Here is a 25,562-nt window from a genome sequence, read left to right as displayed (position 1 = left end):
GTTTGTACCCAGACCACCTTGGAATACTGAAGACCCAAGGCTCCATCTTGGGATGTTTTAAAGGAAAAAGTTAATATTACGTCTTAATTTTTAAAAATGAAATTAATCTGCCTCTAGAGTTTTTCAGCCACTTTGTTAAAAATCATTTCAACTTTCAAGCATGCTTGTCAGAAGCTGGGGGCCAAAGGCTCATTAAGTTAGTTGGCCTGTCTCATTGAAGTCCTGGTGAATAATTGACAATGTCCTGCTCATGTAAAGACTGTTCTGCTTTTACTGATTCCCCTTAATCCAAACCACAAGCTGGACTGCTTAAGACAATGAGAGATGGTGAAAGTCCAGGTCTGCACCAACCCACTAGCCTGCCTCCTCAAATGGGACCTCTGACCTATGGACTACTCCACTTCTTTGTCGAGACAGGAGAACAGAATAATTCAAGGGTAAATTGTCAAAGTGAACAAAATGCTCATCTGTGCCTGGACGATTAGCTGGGGCTTTCACACATTATATTTTTAGTGGTAATAAAAAGGAAAAACCGTTTTAGTGTGGTGGTGCGTGCCTGTAATACCAGTGGCAGGAGGATAGGGAATTCAAAGCCAGCCTCAGCAACAGTGAGGTGCTAAGCAACTCAGTGAGATTTTTGTCTCTAAATAAAATGCAAAAAAACGGGCTAAGGATGTGGCTCAGTGGTTGAGTGCCTCTGAGTAACCCCCCTTGCAAATAAAATTTTTTTAGAAAAGAAAACAGGTCTTCATTTGGTTGATCAAGACTGAGAGAGAAAGGCCTGCCTTTGTAGTGCTTCCTCTGAGACCTCCATTAGCATCAGAGGTGTGCAGTCAGGATAGTCACACTGCTCAGAAGGGCAGTGCTTGGGGTTCATGGTTCTAGGCTTGCTATCTTGAAATTCTTCATTGGATAACTTGCTGGGAAGTTTACCCACTTCATACACTGAGACTGTCTCAGGTAGGGGTGCAAAGACCTTGGGAGGGGGGATCACCAGTCCACTGAGAGTTGGGGTTGCCAGTCATGGCAAGAGGGGATTGATTCCCCTTTCCCTGTCACAAGCATACATTTTCACATTGCATTGGTGCCCACTAATTAGTTGACCTTGCCCAATGTGACCACCATGTGCTCTGGGTTCTAGAGCACTAGGTGGAGCCTGAGGAGGGCTGTCAAAACCAGATATCTGTATGTCTTCACTCTTCTGGTGAAAGATCAATCATCCTCTTTAGACTCTTCTTCCAATGCTAAATGTAAGCATATACATACAGCCTATATGACATGGGACAAATACCTTTGTTTTTTGTACTGTAGATTGAACCCAGGTAGAGGCACTTAACCACTGAAACACATTCCTAGCCCCTTTTAAATATTTTATATAGGGATAGGGTCTTACTGAGATGCTTAGAACTTCTCTAAGTTGCTAAGGCCAGCTCCAAACTTAGGACACTCCTGCCTCAGCTTCCTGACCTGCTGAGATTACATATATGTACCACCATGCCCAGCCAGACAAATACTTTAAGACCCCAGTATGTTATTATGTCATGTAGACTAACATTCCTGTCATAAACATAAAAAACATAGCTAAGTACCAAGCACAGTGCCAGAAATATAGTAGATATTCAATAGATTTTAGTTGCTATTTTCATGATTATGATATACTACAGATTCTGAAAGGAATTGCCAAAGTATTTTGATTAATACTTTGAAGGGTATTTTAATAAACTTATTTGATGTTCAGTCTTCAGTTTTTTCAGTCTCTCAAGTTCATTAGACATTTTCAGGACAGGTAAAGAAGCTTACATAGAAGAATATTATATGATGAGGAGGGATGGGCTGTGTCCATCATAACAGCACACCCACAGCAGCTGTTTAATTGTTGGGGGACTCAGGGAATAAAGCAGAGGGGATACAGGTGACATAGTCATGCTCTATTTTGCTGGAATTAGTGGATGCAGGAGATTGATGAATATGGCAGTCAAAATATATATGTGGGACCAAAGACCCCCTCATCTCCAGTCAGTGGTGGATGGTGTTCACAGTGCTAGCTTCCTGCCAGTGACAGTCAAATCAGTGCTAGTGTTCAGAGGACAGAAATCAGAATGCTGACTTATGCAACCAACTGCTCCTGTGGAAATACTCTAACACATCTTTGGACTCCCAGGAAATAAATGAAGGTGTTTCACTACTCTATCATTAGTTTTTCATAAGCAGTTAGTATTTTCACAAATATCTTGAGCAATAGCCCTATATACCATCTGGTTTTTATGTTCTTTTTACTTCTCATAAGCACGAAGTAAGGCAACCAAGACACTTTTAGAGATTTAAAAACAAAACAACAACAACAACAAAAACTTGAGTCTCTACTGAATTAAATGGTTTAACCAAGACTTTCCAATGAGACAGTGAAAGAATAAGAGTTTATATCCAGTTCTGCCTGACTTCAAGATCATGCATCGTTGTGTATGTTTGTGGTGCTGGGGATTAAACTCATGGCCTTCTGCATCCCAGGTAAGTAGTCTACCCCGGAGTAACTCAGCCTGTGTATTTTCTTCTAACTGATTATGAAGCTTCTCTTTTAGATAGAGTCAGTAAACTTTAACAGTTGCAAATGCTTAGTTATCTTTAAACATCAGGTCATGTTCTACACGCTGAACATGTATTCACTCATTTAATCCTGTAGACAGCCCTGGGAAGTAGAAATGACAATCCCCATTTTACAGATAAGGAAACTACTGCACTGGGAAGCTAAATAAACTGGACAAAGTCACTTGACTACTAAATGATAGAGCCAGGCTATTACTGAAAAGCAATGTTGCTTCTAATTTTATGATCCATCATAGAAGTAGACTATGAGTCAGAACTTCCTTTTGGGGTGGGGGGGAGGGGCTTAATGGGGATTAACTCAGGGGCACTTGACCACTGAGCCACATCCACAGCCGTATTTTGTGTTTTATTTAGAGACAGGATCTCACTGAGTTGCTTAGCACCTTTCTTTTTACTGAGGCTGACTTTGAACTTGCCATCCTCCTGCCTTAGCCTCCTCAGCTGATGGGATTACTGGCATGTGCCAGTAATCTGGCAAAAATATTAACAGAAAAAGTATAATTTGACCTTCTAAAAATAATATACTGAGACACATACATCCAAATGAGTATTAGTCAGAAGGATTTTGCAATTTCTTTCAATGCCTGGGACAAATAATGATAGTGATAATAATAATAGTAGCTAAATTAGTTTTACATCATATTTATGTGTCTGATACTGTGTCAATGTTTTACATGTGTCATCTCAATGTTTATGATAATATCAACAGTCTATATGACAGAATAAATAATTGAGGTCAAGAAAACTTAAGTAACTTTCTCCCTGTTACACAGCATTTATGGGATGGTTGTGAGGTAAATTTAAACCATGTAAATCCAAGATCTACACTCTTCACTACTAAGCTAATATTCTACTCTTCTAGACAGTTTTATGGTGGTAAGCTTTACTTTCAGAGAATAAACTGGACCTGTAAAAACTGGCAGAAGCTATTCATAACTGAGTTCTATGTCTTGTAATTCTTAGGTACTTGAGTTTTCTGTCAAAACTATCATTTGGAGAAAATATAGACTGCCATTCTTTTATGATCTATAAATTATCTGAAGTCAGTCCCCAAAAGAGCAACACATTTTTGGACAATGGCATCAATATGGGTCTTCCAAGCTGTTGACCTTGGAGGAACACTCTTACCTCCAAACATATTTGTGTCCATATTTGACCTTGGATATTAATAATGGAGATGATGACCAGATGCTTACCATGTGCCTTCTGGGCTTATGACATTGCTTTCAGGCACCACTGAAGCACCTGTGAAGTCGCTGGGTGTCCCTCTCTGCAATGATTATTGCTCAATGAGCCCTTTCTTCATAAGCAACACTTTTCATACAGAAAGAACTTACATGACTTTTTAGGCATGATTCCACAAGCTCAATTCCATAATGTGAACAAGGAGTGTTCTAAGTTGGGGATCCTTTGTAATTTTGTGTAGGCAAATACATCCCATGATTGGGTGGGAAAGTTGGCAGTCTCTATTTCCTTTATTTATTTCTACATAGGATAAGACTAACTTATTCCTTTTTTCCCTCAAACCCAACTGGATGTTACCAATAGCATCCTTTTCTTTCCAATATACAGTTCAAAAATTGGCTTTGATTTACTATATAGCTCAAAACTAAATTTCTTAAGGAAAAACTGTGAGAATAGCTCAGTTACCCACTCTTGGTAAATAAATCATTGCAGTGAGGAGAGGAGGACGAGGAAAAATGAAGGGAGGAGAGGGAGAAAAAAATGGGAAGTGGCCTCATTGCATTTTTTAGACTGAAAGTCATGTGAGTTGACTCTTAGTGAATTTAGTAGTGTGCTTCTCTCAGCAGAATTTTCTCTTCAAACTTGAAAAGCTCTATGGCTTGCCTAAGAGAAACCACTTCCAATTACTCCACCCTAAGCCAACTCTTAACAGAGGCAAGCTTGTACTATACTATTTCTAGAATTTTCAAAACATATGCTATATTGTATGCCTTGCAGAATCTGTCAGCCATGTTAGGGAGTGGTCTTTGATGAGAGCTGAAATTTAGAAGTGACAACTGTTAAAAGTAAAATTTGTATATTTTCTGAAACTTCTTTCAAAAAGTTCTTCTCATATGCAACTTTTCTATTAAGAACTTTACTGAACACAGCTGCTTGGACAAAAAGCATTCAGTATAGATGACAAAATCCTTCAGTATAGATGACAAGATCTCTATTAGGACACGGAAGGAAATAGGCTGATATGATTGTGTCTACTTTGAATAGGGAGAACTGCTACTTTAGTAGCAGAATAAACAGAAACCTAAAGGTAACATTTTCCACCCAAGGGTGGGGAGGGGAAAGATTTAGAAAAATTTTGGAATAGATAAGATACAGAAAATAATATTACAAACAGTGGATAGCTATAGAAAATAAGCCAAACAAAAAGAGAAGTGCTGCATGTTCTCTGTCTCATACATGGAAACTAAAAATGTCAACTTGATTGTAGAAAGGTGATTAAGAGGTTGATTAACAGTGATTAGAGGTTGGGAAGGGTGTATATGTGGGGGTTGGTTAAAAGGAGGTTGAATTTGATCAGTGTGTATTGTATGCAGCTGTGGAAATAGCACACCAAACTCCATTAAAATGTACAATCTATATCTGTTGATCAATCAGAAAAAGGATATCTGTCTTATTATTAATACTAATCACTATGCTTGATCTTATACTAATTATTTTTCTAAATTCTGGGAGGTAAAATTCCCCCCTACTGGGGAAGATAATTAGAGCAGGCTGCCCCACTAGAGAGTGGCAGGGCTGAGGTTAAGCCAGAAGACTCAATCTCAGGCGCTTCACCATTCCTCTGCAGGGGAATGCTGCTTTTTGATTACCATGGCTTTGTTGGAATGGCCACCTCCTTGGAACTCAATGGTCCCAAAAGCATCCGTTGGGCTGAGCTGAGTGTGTTTGCTGATGGACCATTTCTCAGACTGGATGTCATTTCGGGAGAGGCGACTTTCATTTTTCTCATTCTGAAGCACAGAGATACTGGGAGTGAGTCCGACATGCTGGCCTATTAGACGCCCACAGCAACACCTATAACATAAGAGGTTAAAGTGAACCCCTTGTGTGAGCCACTATTGGAACACATAAGCAACTGCTGCAGAAACCTGCCGTTCATATTGACCCATTTCAGTCAATTCTTAGGTAAAATCGTCGAATTATTATTATATTATGTTATATTCTTATATTAGGCAAATGCAAACTCTGGCTCCATATGACAAACATATCTCCTTTTCTCCTCTTCTTTCCCCACTTTGCTTTAGTGATAAAAGCTACAACATGCATCCTTCCTTCTCCAGCCACACCTTTCCCACCTGGCATATTGTTTAAGATAAGACACCTATGAACAAAAAAGTTCTCTAGAATTTTTCTAATTCTTGCTCCTCCCAGCTATCAAGTATTACACGAAGAATACTGAAGAGCTTCAAGGGAAGAATTTTAACATGCACATTTAAATGAGGAATCTCACTTATACATGAGTCACAACCTAACTAGTCTCTCCCCAGTTGACATTTGCTGTCAAATATCCAATTCCAAGAAGAAAAATCTGCAGAGTTAAGTGTTCTTGAAGAAACAAGGAATAAAATACTCATGAGATATTTGAAAAGTTCGAATTTGTTCCTTTGACAATGAAAATGTCCTTCATGCACTACTACTACCTCTGTGACAATTATTAGTATTAATAGATATAACATAAAACTACCATTTATTAAACACTAACAATTCATTGAAAGTCAGGTGATTTGTTCAAGGTTATAAAGGAGTCTTTATGATGGCATGATCTGTTTTATTACATTACCAGCTTATAAAAGCATTTTAGACATGGATGTGCTACTTTATTCCAAATGCTTTCTGCCTTACATACTGTTGATCTTCAGGAAGGTAAGGAAGTACCAAAAAAAAATGTGCCAAGAATTCTGAAGTTCTGCAGTCACACATCAGTAATTTGCTAGGATTTTTTTTAAAGCATCTTTTTTACTAGAGTGGAGCATGTTGATATGAACTAAGCATTTTAACAAAATGCTTAGAAGGAAGAACCAGTAACCATAGCAAAAATATATATAGCTCAGTGTTATATACAGTGATTAGTTCCTTCTGCAACAGTATATCTGCTATTCTGTGAGGGCTCTTAAATTCAGAATTAACTATAAATATGGCATGTTATATAGGGCATACACACACACACACACACACACACACACACGAATGCTTTGAAAATGTCCAGCAATAATAACAACTATAACAAAAGATATTTACTTTGACATCGTCCCCTGCAATAGGTATTCTTGATACATTAGAGACAATAAGATTATATATTTACCTATGGGGGTCTTTGGTGCTGGGTATGATGTGAACACATTCTCTTTTATAAAATGCTCTTTCTATCCAGGATTTCTGTGCCTGAGAAAGAAAAAGAGAGAGAGAGAGGATGAATATAATCTTTAAGTATTTTTGACTAGAAAGCAAAACTTCATAATCACATAATAAACTAGTATATTATAAACTAAATGGAAATTGTGGTTATTTCACACATAAACACTGAATATAATAAAATCTGTGCCTCCCAGTGCCTACTAATTTGGTTAGCATTATAATATTGAGAGTTAAAGGGAACAGCTGTGTTAAAAAAATAGTAGTGATGGAACCATGTATAAAATACTAATGGTTTTTGAAGGAAAGAAACAAAGCTATTTGCTGGAAAATGAACCTGAAGGGATAGAACATTACGTTTGTAACCTTACAGAAAGAGAGTATTCAGGGTAGGAAGACATACATCTAAATAAAGTTTTCATGGATGATACTTCCATTATATTTTCCTTATAGAAGGAAAGAAGAAAATGGTGAAGGGAATTGTATACCTCAACAGCCACAAACTATCACCATGCTGTTCTAAAATCCAAATTAGCAATGCTGAGGTATAAACAAACAAACAAAAAAGGAAATGAAAAGAGGAGGAGATAAAGTTCTTCACTATAGTCCCAGATTTCACAGGTAATGTCTTGGGGAGAAAATAAGACAGACTCCCCTTACCCCCATTCCACATGTCCTACACATACACAGCAAACACAGTTTCTAAAAACAGCTTTTGTTGAGACTATGCACCCAGATATCCTGCCCCTGCGATTGGGTTCCTGGATGAACAAAAGATGTTCTGGCAAACTGTAGTATCTTTGTTCCAAAGAAGAATGTTCGTCCTGCATCCTCAACCCTTTTCTTTACCAGCATTTGAAATGGTAGAGAAGTCTCCTATGAAGTCAAAGAAGCTATTCGGAAGATTCCTTCCCTAAGCACTTAAGATGGAAGTTGCTAGAACAACCCGTAATGTTCTTTCTATATGCTATTATCTTTTCTCTAACCCAGTATCAGTTCTAAATTCATACTCTTAAAATATACAGGGTTAAGGCAAAATTGAGCTGTTTACTTGAACTGTCTCTATCATTGGTGTTAACTGTTATGGGCCCCTGTTTGTTGGATGTAATCAGTCTTGAAGCCAAAGGCAACTCAAACGTCTGTATAGAAGCTGTGCTGGATTCTGGTTTGCCCTTAACCCTTTGATCTCATATAATAGAGGCCTATGCACGCATGTAACACTGACAGTGGTGGTTTTTTAACACTTGTGACAATGCACATTTTACAAGTGGCAACATACGGGATCTCTGGGGGCCACCAAGCAACTGCATCCTGTTTCAGTGATGTTGACAATGGGGTCACATAATTCCTGGGTATCCATGCGTTGTCTGCATGAAAAAGAGCCCCACAATTCCTCGGATAGCCACAGGTCCAGATGGACCCTTGTACCCTCATGCTGCAAAGGTAACATTTGCAGTTTTTTTTTTTTTTAATTTTTTTAGTCAGCTAGACATAAAAGAAAATATTCTCAAAGATTTTTCTTCCCAAACATGTAGGAAAAGTTAATGGTGACATCTTTGCAACAGGAATGAGCTTAGAAGCAAAGATAGCTAGACTTAATCTTTACAAAAGAAGCTTGCAAACTTTTTTGTAAAGGCCATGATTTTCCCTAGACATTGAATACTTTTGTTGATAATATCTCTTGGCAGAAAGATGGTGAAATACTCCTCAATGGATATTTGAAACCCACTTTCCCTACACCTCAGGGAACAGAAAATGGAGAATGTACTTCTTTTTTTTCTTTTTATGGTCCACTTTGGCCAGCTTTTAGAAAAATCTTTTTGGGGAGCATCTGGGAATTTCAGAGAGTGCTGATCAATCCCCCTTGAGAAGAAGTCGGAAAAGCAGTATCATGGGTAGAATGTGGAGTTTGCAGTTAGAAAAACTGACATGAGTGGGACTCTGTGTCAAGAAGAAAGTCACATGAGTTCTTTGTTTCTCAGTTTTCCTCAACTGTAAAATGGGCACAATGGTAATATTGATGTTCAAAGTTGCTGTCAGTATTTTAGGAATACCATGCTTTCACTTCAAGAAGAGGGAATGGTCCTCGGTTGATTCTGGTACTGAAAATGCAGATGAGGATAGTTTGAAATCATATAGCAATGATCTAGATTGAGCTTCTCTTGTGTTGGGGCTCATACAGTCCCTGACTGGTCATTAATGAGGCATATAAAAATTTACTTCTCTGAGTCTCTTTCATAACATGTAGTTCATCATAATTACTCTGGAAGTTTTGGGATAATCAGATAAAATCCTTGGCACATAGTAGGAGCTCAATAGGTAGTAACAATAGCCAATATTTATTAAGAACTCATTATGTGCTTGGCATTGTGCCACATATGCACCATGTACACAGATCCTCAGAACCACTCTTTGAGGGAAATGCTACAATTATACCAATGAAGAATCTCAGGTGGTGAGATACAGCAGAGTTTGAGAGTCAGTATTTGAACTTGAGCAGCCTGATTCCAGAGTTCACGATCACCGATTCTGCTAAACTGCCTCTCCAAGTGCAATATTGTTGATATTAAACATCCTTGATGTGGCAGTGCCATCTGGGCATGCCTGGGAGTCCCTTGGTATTTGGAGAAGGCTGGACGCTGGAGGCCTGTCTAGGACCAGCTCAGGCATGTTCCTTTCACATTCTCACTCCCCACTTCCCAACCTCAATGTCAACTGTTCTTCCTCTCTCCCTGGGGATAAAGGAGGGGGTGGGACATTAGGAAGAGCTCAGAATATGAGAAAGAAGTAGAAGCAGGGAGGCCGTTATCACAGCTATGGAAAAGATATGAAATCATAACGAGACTCTCCAGTGGAGAATCTGGGGGACCACAGCAAATGGATTAGTCTTTTCAAGGACACCTTTATTACTCTTTTCACTTACAGATCCCAGTTTCATTGAAAAGTACTGGAAATTTAAGTAAGATGGTATCGGGTCAGATTTACTAGTATGGACTCCCACTTGTCTTTCAGCATACAATAACTTCCCTTGTGTTCAGTTTAGCAAATTAATTACCTTTCAAAGGTGAAAAGCTACCTCCATGTTAGCAAAAGGACTAAAGATTAGTTTCTATTTCTTGTTACTAGTAGATTAATAATTTCTCTTGCCAAGGCACAGACAACTGAGGGGTGTGGGTGGGGGAAAAAGAGAAACAGAAAGTAAATCTCGTCTCATCATTCATAATTAGATTGTATTCTCTGTTTTTGAGAACAGTATAATGCATAATAGAAAGAATGCATGTGTAACACATGAATTAGGAATTCTACAAAACATCATGCATAATTTAGCATGCTCTGTAAGGGCTTTGCTTTATTGTGCTTTTATTCAGGTCTTTAATGTGGACAGATACTAGATTTTTAAAATTATTTTCTTGGAGAGAATGTACTTGATGTATGATCATAGTTAAACTTGTTCCCTAAACTAATTCCCATTTCTTTTGTTCAAAGGCTTTAAACTATTCTGTGTGAAGTTTCATACTTTCCTTCAACATTCAACTAAAGTTAGCCACAATGATTATCCTAGTTGTTAGAAGGTATGAAATAATTTTGACACACTGTGTTTCTAACTGACCTTATAATTCTATTCTAATGCAAGACATCAATGGCCAGTTTGTCTGAACATCTTTTCCTTTAATATGCTCTGGAGGGCTCAGGTTCTCTTAGAAAAGATGGCTTCTATCAACCCTCAGAAAAAATCACTTTTGTACATTCTTTTCCAGAGGTAGAATGGTCACATAACCATGGCTGAGTCTGTGAAGGGCTATTTTCTTCTTGTCTTTCTGCATTATCAGTCATGTGTGATGTGTTATAGGGAAGTGTTTTTCAAAGGCTAATAATTAAAGGACATCTTATTCAGAACAAAAATGAGAACATTCACATTTTTGAACACAGTATAATAATTACCCTCAGAGAATAAAACAAGTTCAAATTTTGAAAATGAAGTGTGCAATCAATAAAGCAACAAAATGATCAAAACCCAGACAAGAAGGTTGTAAATATTGCCTTAAAAAGAAGAAGAAGAAAACTTGAATAATTTCATTTAAGAAAGTTTCAATTCTTTCACAAAGGCTCTGCCAACAACTTTAGACCCCAACTTTAGACTACTTTGAATCTTCTTTCTGTGCAGTCTTGGCTAGCTACAAACTAGACCTTCTCTGAGAGGGAGTAGTTTATGAGTACACACACAGGGAATGTATGAAACCCATCAGAAAGCAATTGCAATCCATTTTTTAGCAGAGCAATATAGTAGAGGGACAATAACCAGACCAGTAACCGCAAGGTTTTTTTTTTTTAAAGTACATTAACTTTATAGAAACAAATTACAAGGAAGACTTTACCACATTCCTCATGTTCACATTTTTCTATTTCAGATAGACACTCTGTCTTAATTATAGCAAAATTCCAAGACCCAAAGGGACTGAACACATATGCCCATTTGCACCTTTTGCTTTCCTTCACCAACTCTCTGGTTGTCTATTTGGTCTTTCTCTAGGTCCCCAGCTCCAATGCTGAGAAGTTAAACAAGAGAAAAGTTAAGCTGAAGTCATTTTACCTGTGCACTGACTCTGGCTGGTGGCAACGGCAGTCCCTGGAGCGGCTCCTGTTGCTTTCATTTTGCTGTGGCCGGGGCTGGTCATCCGGTTAATAATGCTCTTATGACCGCCCACTGAAAAAAAAGTCACTTGCCCGGCTCTTCCCCCAAGAGACGTTTCAAGTAAGCAATGAACTTGGGCAGATTAGCCCCTTGGAATGTGCCGCTGCTTCAGGATTATCCTCACTAAGAATCCCATGGACATTCCCTTGCAGTCTTCCAAACACTGCTTGATGTGAACATCTAATCTGACGCCAGAAGAAAAACAAATCCCCGGAGAGATCGGATTTAACTGGCACAAGTCCTAACAGGCTCTCCCCCCCCCACCACCACCCCTTTTCTTTTTTTCCATTTTCAGAGAGAAAGCTTGTGAAAGTGTGATAAGGTGTTCTGAGTTCTGAAAGTTCAACTTTGGAAAGCAAATCCTTCTGAAGAAAGAGTGTGTTAATGCTCCATGTGGTTTGAACACACAAGCGGCATTGTTCCCCCTGGCCGCAAAGAATGGAATGATAGCATTTCTTTAAAGAGAAACTGCAAAAAAACACTCAAGAGTATTTCAAAAGGATATTTTGGTCCCTAAACATGAGCCCAAGTAGAATAAAGTTGGAGTTTGCCGGGGACCTTCCACAAAACTTTTCAAATGTCAATGGTAAAACTTGCCTGATCCTACTTCTCATTCTGCTGCCCCTCCCCAACAGCTGCAAGTGTATGATTAGAAACCTACTTTCTATTTCCTTATTAAAAATGATGACCTGTGGCCTCTACAGCTCGTGGATACAGTTGGAAAGTGGTGACCCTGTGATGTGTTTATCTGGGGTGGTTCCACTGTGAGATTCCAGCCTGTATTCACTCACACAGAAAGGGCTCTTTCAAATACCATCCAGGAGTGAATTTTTTAGACAATAGGAGTTCTTCTTAACCGGATAAGTGAATACATCAGGGGAGAAAAGAGTTCCCATTTCAACAAGGCAAAAATGCTTTTTAAAAAGGGAAGATATGAGCACTGCCTCTCTAAAGGCTGACTCTTGCATGAACAGAGGCTGGAGTTGAGAGGTGGCACTCTTCACCTGTAAATCTGTACAGGTAGTAAAGCTCCAATTTTCGTTTTTCTACAATCTTGTATCAAAGTGACTAGTATGTGTCATGTTCACACTGAATAAGAGCAATAATGTTAAGTGAGTGATTTACTTCACACAGGAATTAGGTCCTGGATCATCTTCTTACCTCTCTGCTCTTTCCAGGATTGATCATCAAACTCTCACATTTTCTGATTTCTCACCAAGGTTTCCCCAAGGACAAGGGACAATAAACTGCCTAGTGATTTTCAACTACAGAAACATTATGTTAAGCGAGACTCAAATGAAAATTTGGACTGAGTTTCAGCATTAAACACATGGAGAGAACAAGTCCCTTTGCCTGTCCTCAGGAGCTGGCTATAGCCTTCATGGCATATATACACCCTCTCGTCTATGCACCTGTAATACTTCTAAGCATTTGTTCCCAGACAGTCACTAGAGGTGTGAGCACATGAAGATGTTCCCTGCAGCATTGTTTACAATGAAGAAGAACCAGAGACAAGTCCATCTGCAGGAGACTAATTAATATGAATTGTGCCATTTGTGATCACAATCAGGGTTTAGAAGACTCCTTAATTACAAAGAGAAATGTTTTTGCTTTATGTAAGAAAACTAGGCCCTAAAATAGTGCAAAAAGCTATACACTTTAAATAGAGATGATAGGTAGAAAACATTGTAAGTCGTTACTTTATTCTTTTGCTTTCCCATATTTTCCAGTTTACCCCTGTCATTGTGTCTGGGTGCTCAGAATGCTATAGTTTGTGTATTCAGAAAATCTATTTTTTCCAACTGTCAAGTTCTATATTAAGTTAGTAGGAGGTTATTGGGGAAGAGTCGCTCCGGAAGTGACTGAGGAGGAAGAAGCCTGTGGAGACTGAAGGCTCAGTGGGGAAGATTTGGAAAGGAAAGTTTTATAATGGGCAGGGTGAATGTTCTGGAGCAAGAGAGAAAGAAGGGGGAGGAGGGAAGAAGAAAGGGAAAATGAAGGGGAAGGAAAGGGAAGGCAGAGGCATGGGGGCAGGCGGAGACCTGAAAGGCCCACTGAGGGGGCAGGCTACAGTGTGGCTGCACTGGGCCTGTGAGACTTAATAAGTTGGTCACAGATAATCTTCCTAATATAAGAAACGGCCCAACAACTCAGCCCTTCAGCTTCCTTCTTCACTAGAGACTGTTCCAGCCTTCCTTTTATTCAACTCTGGAGATCAATCCCATGATACTGAGTCTTTTAAATATTGTCCATATATATATGTATATATATATATATATATATATATATATATATATTTTTTTTTTTTACCCCATTCTTTCTAGTCTTACTTGTTTGGCTGTTTGTTTGGTTTTCTTTCTTTTTCCTTCCTAAAGATAAATACATATTCAACAGGAAATAAAATATGAGGTGCCTTCCACAAAGTTTACACCAAAGACAAAAGTATTGCTAGGAGTATCTGGACGACTGGTGTTAGTACCAAAGGAAGCCCCAGGTGAGTCAGCACAGAAACAATTCATATGAGTAGCAGCTCATCCCTAGGAACCTTTGATTTAAGCAAGTAATTAGCTCCGAAGAGATTCGAAGCTCTGGGCCACACTGTGCATGTGGATCTTTTAAAAGTCTTGTGTATCACCCAACAATGCTGCTCCCAAAAGGGGGTATTACCAGCCTGCTACAGATGTAATTTAGAGAGAATATAATTTGAATATTAACAGGAGAAAACCACAAAGCATGATGCTAACTGTGGTTATTCTTCACTCCTTTCTCTGTGCAAGGCAGAATAACTTATTCTCCCCATTCATCATTGAAACATTACACTTGAAGAGAATGTACTAAGATTATTTTATTGGTACACAACACAATTTTGTAAAAGCTAAATCAGATTTTCTACCAGCAGAAAGTAGATTTTGACATGGAAAACACATATTTCATTATAATAATAATATACAAAGCATTTTTTTTCTGTGATGCCTACATTTGATAATAGCACTAAAATAGCATGATATAAGAGGTCAGTAAATGGCATCTGCAAAGAGCCAGATGGTATGTATGCTAGGCTGTTTGGAGACCATCAGGTCTCTGCTATAGTACTTGGCTGTCACTGTGGTGTAAAAGTAGTTGCAGACAACATACTCACAGTGAATATAGCTTTGTTTCAATAAAACAGGAGGCAGGGCTATGCCCAGGCCCAGCGGCATAGGCCTATAATTTCCGCTACTCAGGAGGCTAAGGGAGGATCACAAGTTTGAAGCCAGCCTCTGCAACTTAGGAAAACTCTGTCATAAAATAAAATAAGATAAGATAAGATAAGATAAAATAAAATAAAATAACTGCAGGTGTAATTCAGTAGTAGAGCACTCCTGAGTTCAATCTCTAGAATCACAAAAACAAAAACAGGAAATGGGCTGCAACTGGTGTGTGCTGGTATACTCATGGTGTAGAATAAAGAGGTCCAGGTAGGGTGGTAGTGATTCCTAAAATCCAGACTTTCCTGGCAACTTGACTAATTTTTCTGCCTTTCTTCAAGTGCACAGGCAGGGTCTCCTTTGCTCCTGTTGTCCCTCCTACCTGGACAACTCCACCTTTAGATATCCCACTGTTCCCTCCCTCTACATATCTAGGCAACTTAAAGGTCTTTGGTGACCATCCTAATCACAGGTACATCTTGTCCTTCGCCAGTCCTTTCTGTCTTTCTTGTAGCCCTTCACCTTACCTGGTGTTGTGCAACACCTTTATGTGTACCTGTGTCTCTGTGTCCTCTACTAGAAGATAAGTTCCTGAAGGCAGTGGTTTGTTTAATTGCTGATGTTGCCCCAGCACCTACCAGTGTGGCATGCGGTCGGCACACACTGAAGCAAACCATTTGATTTCTTGGAGAAGCAGTTATTCCCCTGGAAGATGATGGTATGAAATGGACCAGTGTTTCCTAATGGGGAATTTTAAAATGGTACATAGATGGATTTTTTTCTTTTAATATTTGGGTTTATAGTCGTATATGGTATACAAGGAATGGTTATACCTGTGATTCAACAAACACTGTTGCTAAAAGCTATACTTTCTCCTCCTTGATGTTGTAAAAAGATGAACTCAGCAAAGACATTTAATAAGTTCAAGTAAAAATGATTTGTAGAAAAGAGAAAGATCATTATGATGTCAAAAAAGAGGAAATTAAAGCAACACAGAGCCAGACCATCTTTAAATGTCCCTTTCTTATTTCTTATTTTAATACATGAAAATAAATGCACGGTGTACTCTAATGTTTGATTTGCCACTGACCCAGGGTAAACAATGCTGAGGACTAGGACAAAGCCAGCCACCTCCTGAGCCACACACCAGCATGTTCTTTCTAAAACAATTGATTATGCCATTCTCCTATCAATATCCTTTGATAGCTCTCCAGCTCTAGCATGAGCAGCAACTCAGCACTGAAGTCCTTCCTTCAGGATCTGACTCTGAAAGGATCTTATTCAAACCTCTCAGTTTCCCTACAGACCTTCACATACATTATGCCGCAGCAAACCAAATTACTGCTTGTGCCCCTGATGCACCATGATGTTCCATACTTCTCAATCTTTGAAAATGCTGTACCTTCATCTGAAATGCTAGCTTCTTCCCTCTGTACTTGGTAAATGACTCTGTTCCTCAAAACTCTACATAAAACATTATGTTTCTTGAGAGGCCTGGCTGGCCACTGCCAAGGTAAACATTGTAACTTATGTTCTACTTCAAAACCTTGTTCACATTCTCAAGGGGAAAAGTCATGTGTATTATAACTATATATATATATATATATATATATATATATATATATATATATATATATATATAATAGGAGAAAATGAAAGACAGATATATATATGTATATATATGATTCCCACTGCACAGACACTGGATTCTATGTCTGTTATGAAATACCTAGAGCTTGGCAGCCTCACCTGGAAAACTTACCTCCTTCCCTCTCCTATTTTTAATCACCATTTCTAGAGGATTTTAAATTCTTCATTCTTAGAATTCACCTTTGGGGGATAAACTATTTATGGTTAGAAATTAATTGTGCTCAAATCAGAGGATGGAGGCCTCTACTTCAAAAGTATCCTATATATGGTCAAGGATTAAGTTAGTTTCAACATAACGGCTATTTCTGTACACAGTGTCTTAAAACTTATATGCCACACACATCCACTTAGGGGATTTGTTGCCTTTGGTGAGCAAAAATAAATAAATAAAATAAAACTAGAAATAACAGTAGTGCCAGTTCTGTGAGACTAGAGTACATCATAGAAGTATAGTAATAGGATAAACTTTACCCTCAGAAGGAGAAAATGAAAGACAAGATTATGATCAAAAAGTGCAAGAGATTGAGGTTAGACATCGCCCTCAAGGGCCAAGAGCTTTAAGATGACAGCTCGTTTGTTAGAAAGCAGTACCACTGTGACAATGTCAGCCCGTACCTAGTGACTGGGAGGGTTTTTTATATTCATGGAGTCAGAGCCAGTGGGAACTATAACTTTGTTCTCCATCAAGTAAATGCAGAGCTGGAGCAACACAATGTCCCCCTTTCAGTCCTTAATTCTGTTTAGCTTTCACCACTCATCCCTGCACGGTTCTGATTTTGTTAGGAGACCCCCAAATGTGCTGACTCATTAAATTGGAATGGTTTGTGTTAAGTAGAAACATGGAATTTATATGACAAGTTATTACAGATTCAGAGGCTGCTTTTAATATTGTTTAACTCGTTTGCCCTGAAAAGATGAAGATGCTGAGAAAAGTAGTGGGTGAGAATGGATAAGTAGCCACAATAGTATTGACTACTGATGATACACTGCCCTATCCTCTGCTTTCCTATGCGTGCATAGATTTTTATTTTATCATTAGTCATAACTATCTAAAAGTATTTTGGGTGCTGCTTTATTTTAATCAATGAGTGATTTCAAATCTAAAATCATGTCTTTATCCTCGCAATGTGCTGACTTAAATTTGGTTGAAAGGTTTCATTTCTGAAATTCCCCTTTTCTTTATCCATTCAAAGCAATAGTAAGGCAGTGTGGTAAAAGCATGATGGATTAAGAGTCTCGGGATATATAACCCAGCCATGACAAGTTGATAACTAGGCGCATGACCTTGGAAGCCAGTGACTTAACCTTGGTGATCCTCAAGGTCAGCTGTAGCTCCCGGAATTGATGATCCTGGGATCAGAAGCTCACAGCTTTATTGTTAGTCTCTTATTAATGTGCATAAAATATGTGTAGAGGTTTTTGAAAATAAGGGATTTAAGAAATCTTTACAAATTCATGGAGCTGTTGTTCTTTTCATAATGAAGCAAATAAAAATGTTGCAGAGCACAAGGTTTTATGTCTATGGGGCACAAAGTACATAAGGAGATTTGAACTAACAAATAATCCCCCAAAGAATTCTCACCAGGCTCCAACCATTCTTAAGAATGCCCCTGGCTGAGCAATTCAGCACATGTGTTAAATTCTAATTCTGTTTCAGTAAGATTTCAAATGTTAAGACATTATTATGATCAAGCAATAATATAGCATTTATTGTTCTGTCATTGAGAGAATTTCAAGACCAGAACCTGGTGTTCTCTTGCTCTTATCCCTACCAAATAAATAAAATAAATAAATCAAATCTCAGTGTCATCAATCAGATCAAAATATGCAGAGTGCCCAGGATTTGTAGGGGTTTTTTTAATCTAACAACTGAGAATTATTTAATTGGAGGAACTGAAAACAAATCAATCTCATTTGTATCATTGGAAGCAACTTGCAAGCAGACAGATCCAGCAGCATAAATGCAAAGATATTCCTATTATCTTTGGAAATGAAAAACTACTAGGTATTAAGTTAATGTAGCATAAATGTGTTTTTGTCTGATTGTCATCTTTCTCTGTCAAGTTACTAAATTGTTAGGTAGAAAATAAAGCCATTCAACCATTGGTGATGTTGTTCTAATGTGACACTTTTAAGGTTGTTCAAGGTTATAGGTCTAGCTCAAAAATAACCATCAGTGTCTTTCCTTAACACTCATTACCGTTGTTGTGTCTTATTGATTTTTCTCTTACCTTATACATTAACATAAAAATCTCTTTGAAAGACTTAAGGTCCTAGAAGAGACTAGACTATATATTATTAGCTTTTTTTTCTAAATATATTAGTTTGAATTTGATGCACATAGAATGAACATGAATTCAAAAGCAGTTGTCAAGAATTTTAATAGGTGGCACAAAAATATAGACAGTCTCCAATTTGTGTTCCACTGATGACATCGCAATTTCTTCTGTCCTGTTTTCTGACCACCTCACCCCTGTACTCCAGAGTTCCAATCTCTGAAACTTGGATGCCAAAATGAATTTCTGATAGCAAGATTCTTCTGAGAGAAGCTATGCTAATTTTAAAAAGAATAGTGTGTTGGTTTCTTAATTGATTCCCCAATCCATTCTTCACCCAGCAATGAGTCATCTTTCTCCCACTACTTAATTAATAGATTTTTAGAGCAGCTTCAGTTTTATAGAAAAATTGAACAGCAAGCATGCAGAGTTCTAATATACCCCCTCTCTCCCTTCCCTACACTTTCCCTTATTGACCACCTCACCTTGGTACAGTACATTGGTTGCGCCTGAGAAATTGCTATATTATTGTTATGTTGTTGCAATATTATTCACTAAATTTCATAGGATAAATTAAGGTTCACTATGCTGTACAGTTCTATGGACTGTGTTAAATGCAGGTCAGGGGTCCATCATTACAGTATCATATGAAACAGTTTTCCTGGTGATCCTTTAAAAGGATGATTTCGTTCAAGGCATTTCATCTCCTCCATCCTAAGTCACTCAATGATTTCTTTTTTTCCTTTAGGACAAACCCAGATTCCTTAGCCAGTGGGTCTCACAGGCCTTCTACAGTCACAGCCCAGTTCACTTGTCCAAACTCTTCTCTGCCCGGCTGACCCTGCTCGCTACATCCAGTCACACTGACTTTCTTCAAATTCCCAACTTTTCTGAATAAAAACACATAAGAGTAAAACTTATCATGCTATAAGTTAGTCTTTAATTTGAATACTGCTTTCTGAAGGAATACAAATAATTTTCATGACCTGGGGAAGGGGGCAGAGGTAGGGAGGATCCATGGGCAATTTGATATTTCAAATCCACATTTTTGAAGTAACAACTGCAGAATCACCTCCTTTCAGGGAACTAAAAATTCCCTATAGAATTGTTTCATTTGATAATGTGATTTATTTTAATAATGGCAATTATCTAGAATATAAGCAATAATAAATGTTATTGAGGATGTGGGGGAAAAGGTACACTCATACATTGCTGGTGAGACTGAAAAGTGGTACAACCACCATGGAAAGCAGTATGGAGATTCCTCAGAAAAACTGGAATAGAACCACCATTTGATCCAGCTATCCCACTCCTTAGTTTATACCCAAAGGACTTAAAATCAGCATACTACAGTGATGCAGGCACATCAATGTTTACAGAAGCTCAATTCCCAATAGCTAAACTATGGAACCAACCTAGGTACCCTTCAACAGATGAATGAATAAAGAAAACGTGGTACATATACACAACAGAATATTACTCAGCCTTAAAAAAGAATGAGATGATGGCATTTGCTGGTAAATGAATGGGCCTGGAGAATATCATGCTAAGCAAAATAAGCCAATCCCCAAGAACCAAAGGCCAAATGTTTACTCTGATATGTGGATGCTAATTCACAATAAGGAGGAGGGTAGGGAAGAATAGAGGAACTTTGTATTAGAGAAGAGTGAAGGGAGGGGATGGGGGATGGAAGTAGGAAGGATAGTAGAATGAATCAGACATTATGGCCCTAAATACATATATGTGTAGAAGACTAGTGTAATTCTACATCATGTATAATCAGAAGAATGAGAAGTTATATTCCATTTATGTATGATGTGTCAAAATGCATTCTACTATCATGTATAACTATTTAGAACAAGTAAAAAAAAAAGAAAGTTTTTTTAAAAAAGAGTGTGTCTATTTTCCCATTCCCCTCACAACCTCTTATATGTAATTTTGTATAACAATGAGGTTCTCCCTCCGTTTCCATGCAATGAGAGAAATGAATTACAGTAGATGGGGTAGAGAGAGAAGATGGGAGGGGAGGAGAAGGAGGATAGTAGAAGATAGGAAAGGTAGCAGAATACAACAGTTACTAGTAGGGCATTATGTAAAAATGTGGATGTGTAACCAATGTGATTATGCAATCTGTATTTGGGGTAAAAATGGGAGTTCATAACCCACTTGAATCTAATGTATGAAATATGATATGTCAAGAGCTTTGTAATGTTTTGAACAACCAATAAAAAAATAAAAAATAAAAAAAAATAAAAAAAGAGTGTCACTTGGCATAAGAGGAGTAAGTGTGAAAGTATTTTGAAAGTAAGGTAAAGTCATTCATCACTGGAAAATCATGAAGATGTAAGATCTCTTAGGTCTTAGGCCTTTTTAGATCTGTTAGAAAAATCATGAAGACCTAAGACCTTAAGTTTGCAAGAGATCTTAAGGTCCCTCCTCCAATATTTAGTAGAACATTAACTTCTTCCTGGTAAATTATACCTCGTTTCTAGCTGGTAACATAACTGTGCAGGGAAAACTGCCTCTTCCCCACCCCATGACACTCCTGACTCTGGCAGGCTTTCTACATTAAAACACTATTTATGACCATTCTTTAAAACTATCACCACCGGGAAAGGCTCAAAATATACTATAGGGCTTGGTGACCCTCTCATAATATTTCTTTTGTCTAAACAGTTATTTTTCCCATTTATTTTTTCTTTGAATACCACAGGACACAATAATATGTACATTTTAAAGTAATGACTTGATTTTGAGAACATACTAGGATCAAACATGATATTTTTTAATGCACATATTTATATAGATCTTTTCCTGCTTATGGTCCCAAAGTTAGTTATCTGAAAGTGAATTATTATGCAAGTGAACTTGTATTTTTACAAATATGTAAATCTAATATCTCACAAGAGAGAACCAGACACAGAAAACACCTTGCTGCTCTTACAGTTCCAATGCAAAAGTCTTTAGGCAATCATTGAGAAGAAAATGTAAACAGAAAAGTTAGCTGTGGACTTGTTAATGAGACATACTTCACTAAAGTTGATGCTACATGAAGCTCTGATGTTAGTTATTACAAGGAGAACTTGAAAATGGAATGATTAGAGCTGTACTCACATATTCAAAAATACCCACTGAACATCAACCTATACAAAGCTCTCTTAGTTTCTAAAAACATACAAAACTCTACAAAAGTCCTTGTGTCTGCTTTAAGTTGACTGTGTTTTAGAAGAATCCTTATCCAATGATTTTTAGTGAAAGATCATTTAAAAAATTTTCAATCCACTATAAAATAAGTTTTTTGAAATGTCACTTGGATCATGCACTTGGATTTTGTGAAGATGATAAATGGCTCTGGAAGTTTCTACATGTTTACTCTTCAGTGTTCGTACTTTCATCATTCACAAGCACCAGTTCTTGGCCTACAAGGCACTTATGAGCCTATGGTCCGTGGCCCAGCATCATCAGCAGCAGCTAGGACATTGTTAAAAATGCAGAACTCAGGCCTCCCTAGATCTACTAGAATTGCATCTGCATGTTGAAACAATCCCTAGGTAATTCTTTGACATTAAAATTGGAACAATACTGTTCTGGAGGGAAATCAAGTACAGTAAAGACTATAGTAACAATATTAGCAACAATGATAAACAGTTTTATAGCTCTTACAGTAGACCATACAGTGGTCTACTATTTTCACAACTAATTTGAACCTCATCAAAATCCTGTAAAGTAAGTGGTTTTATTCTGTACATTTTACAGGAAAGACACTGAGGCAGTAGAGGATAAACTACTGGATCAATGTCATTCACCTAGAAAGCAGAACACAGGCATGCAGAACAGCTTAAGTGACAGAAGTGGAGACATATGCCAGGGGCTTCAGTACAAGGAAGAGATAATTTAGGCCAGGAGAGGTGTTTGGGCCTGACACACTGTTGGTGCTGGTAGCAGAAGGTATGCAGTGAAAGAATTTTTCTTGCATTTCATTGAATTAAATAACACGTCTTTCCCTATTTCCATAACTTTAGGGAGATGGTTTCAATTTAATTACGGTTCTCGTACTCCCTGCTATCTAAGATTTAGTTTAATTTGTTTCCATCTCCTCCTGTTACTCCTCAATCTTTATAACAGAAAGTGTTCTTCTTCTGAGCTTCCAAGTACTTTCTTCTTTTTCCTGCCTATTTACACTTTCTATCTTGATTAGTAATATCTATTTATCCTCTATCATTATGTTCCTATCTAAACTCATATAGGGCTGGGACCATGTATCTTTTAAACTTTTTACCCTCTCTCCTAACTCCAAGTGCCTGGCACCTGGAAGAAGCTCAATAAACATTTGTTAAAATAATCAATAATATTAGTCATAAAGAATGATGAGTAGTATTAGTCATCAGTCACAGATCCCACAACTGTGGGTGGAACATTCTATAAGATATTCATTCATGGAACATCTTGCTCTTTCTCTATTTTCCTAACATGTTCTGCACAAATAGAACTATCAAGCCTTAAAATATTTAGCAAATGTAACTGTCAATATTAAATTATTGTTCTGAATTGACTGATTACAATGATCACATGAGCACACACATGCTCATACTTTTTTTCTGTTGGTAGACATACAAATTTTGTTTTTGCCAATTCTATGATACAGATAACAGTGCTAGTAAACACTGAAAAAAAAGAAAATTACACATATACATAAAATACATATTTTTATATCAAATATTCCACTTTTCTTTTTGTTGGCGTTACGGCTTATTAGCACGTTTGAAGGATAATGGGTCCCCACCATCATTCTTGAATTCCTGGGACTTAAAATTAGTATTTCATGGTCTAAAGCAAAGAATTTAGGAAGGCTCTGGATTATAAAATGGTATTTTGAAGATACATAAATTATTTTCTAAATGTCAGTAGATATCATTGTTTAAATTCAGTCATTTGTTAAATAGTATAATTTCCCATTAATTATGTTTTCCCATAAACTTGAGTCACATGTTTTGTCTTTGTATCCAATTTTTCAAGCCTTAAAAAATACAGGCTGAGGGCCGGTGCTGTAGCTTAGTGGTGGAACACTTGCCTGGCATGTGTGAGACACTGGGTTCGATCCTTAGCACCACATAAAAATAAAATAAAGGCATGTAATCCATCTACAACTACCAAAACAAAATTAAAAAAAAGAAAAAAAATACAGGCTGAAACAGACTACTTGAAAAACAATTTCAGTCAGTATAATTCAAAATAATGAAAAAGAGCACATTTTTATTTCATAGGCATGATCCTTTCCTAGCTTTTTTTTTTTACTTTACCCAAATAGAAAATTCTGCAGTTTCTATGTTAAAAAATAAAACTGCCAACAGAAATATAAATGGGTGGATTTCAGTTGGTATTTCCATATGCAAATGTAGATGTGTGTACCCTAGACAGTTTTACATGATTAGTTAGTCCATAAGTTTGAGGACAGAATCCAGATGTGCTTTCTTCAGCTGAATTTTACGGCTCCCTTTGTGTTCTCAGCTGCACATATCCCACCTCATCTGTACTGCTCTGCTCATTCCTTAATATTTAAAACCTAATTAATGAATTCTTCATGACAATGTTACTGTCAGCTTGAGCTTTTATGTCAGATGTCGGTACAAGTAACTTGCAGAACATGTATGAGAATCCTAAGTTGCTTGGTTAGTGAGTTTGTCTTTATAGTCCTCTATTATCTGGTCTATTTAGAATAGAACAGAGAGAGGAAGGGGTAATCTGCTTATGCTTCCATCTACAACCAGGGAAAATTGTTCCATTGCCTCAGCTTCTCCTTTGCAATCACAAAGAATACTGTTCATCTTGTTCCCTCGAATGGGTCTGTGGTCAGCATTGATACATGAGATAATACCCTGGATGCCTCACAAAAAACTTGCTAGCCTAGAGTACTAGTTTGCCCAACAGACAAAAATGTTCTTTTAAGCTTTCATTTTATAAAAATAGATGACTGAATTTAAGCAGTTTTCAATTACATTCTTGCTTGACTTACACCTAAATGTCAATTTTTTTATTAAAAATCACTATAAGAATTGATCCACTCACCCCTTAAAAATAATAATTAAAAAAAACCTATTAGGAATTTTCTGAGGCTTAAGTAATGTGGAATTTGATTACACAGTGCATTCTGAGGCTGAGCCACAGTAGGCGCTTAGGTACCAGGCAGACTGATTACAACTTAGGCATTGTTTCAATGTGATTTTTGCAAAGGATTTCATTTAATGCAGATTAGTACATTTATTAAGCTGTTGATAATTGAAGCCTTTTAGGTTCAATAAGTACCATCCAGTGAGGTAGATTAGTGGGGTTTAATTTGTTGCTCTGAAAGAGCAAAGGAAGACTTACTAGAATAATTGTATTTCCTCTGTGGGCTAATAAAAGGCAACATTGCAGTGGTGTTTCTGACCATTTCTGCATCTCTGCAGTTTCCTTTAGGGTACTGTGTTTAGAGTGCTCCCCAGCCCCCTTCAGTGATGCCAGAGTCATCACCTGTAAATCACCTGACTTAGGAAGGAATTAAAGATATAGTCACATTTCATGTGTGCCACGAATGGAGATCTTCATTTTAGGTTAAGCTGTGCCAAGTATGGTCACAACTCTTGTATTTTTTCCTTAATTTTCTATTTCCTTGTCTATACCGAGGGTGGGGACTGCATCTCTTCTGAATCCTAAGCAATTAGTATAGAACCTGGTATACAGGTATTTCTGTATTAATTCACCTGACATTTCAGTATTTGCTTAATTGATGAATGA

General features: G+C 37.6%; 1 protein-coding gene across 37 annotated transcripts in view; it reads right to left on the bottom strand.

The window, feature by feature from the left end:
• The window catches only part of Trpm3 (transient receptor potential cation channel subfamily M member 3), an 819,042-nt gene that overhangs the window by 276,906 nt on the left and 516,574 nt on the right, over positions 1 to 25,562 (bottom strand). For 32 of the 37 annotated variants that reach the window (XR_013438078.1, XM_078047505.1, XM_078047535.1 and 29 more), the window contains exons 2-3: positions 6,932 to 7,011; positions 5,439 to 5,643 (exon numbers count right to left, since the gene is read on the bottom strand). Coding sequence is in view for 36 of the 37 variants with exons in the window: in XM_078047505.1 (XP_077903631.1) it covers positions 5,439 to 5,643; positions 6,932 to 7,011 (285 nt within the window). In the remaining variant the exon portion in view is untranslated. Of the gene's footprint in view, positions 1 to 5,438; positions 5,644 to 6,931; positions 7,012 to 7,641; positions 7,664 to 8,032; positions 8,066 to 11,572; positions 11,844 to 25,562 lie in introns of those variants that run through there. The other 5 variants (XM_078047530.1, XM_078047533.1, XM_078047527.1 and 2 more) reach the window with 5 other exon arrangements.

This window comes from Ictidomys tridecemlineatus, chromosome 4 (genome assembly GCF_052094955.1).
Source record: "Ictidomys tridecemlineatus isolate mIctTri1 chromosome 4, mIctTri1.hap1, whole genome shotgun sequence".
Classification (NCBI taxonomy): Eukaryota; Metazoa; Chordata; class Mammalia; order Rodentia; family Sciuridae; genus Ictidomys; species Ictidomys tridecemlineatus.
Note: the sequence above shows the minus strand (reverse complement) of the source record. Positions and strands in the feature narration are given on the sequence as shown.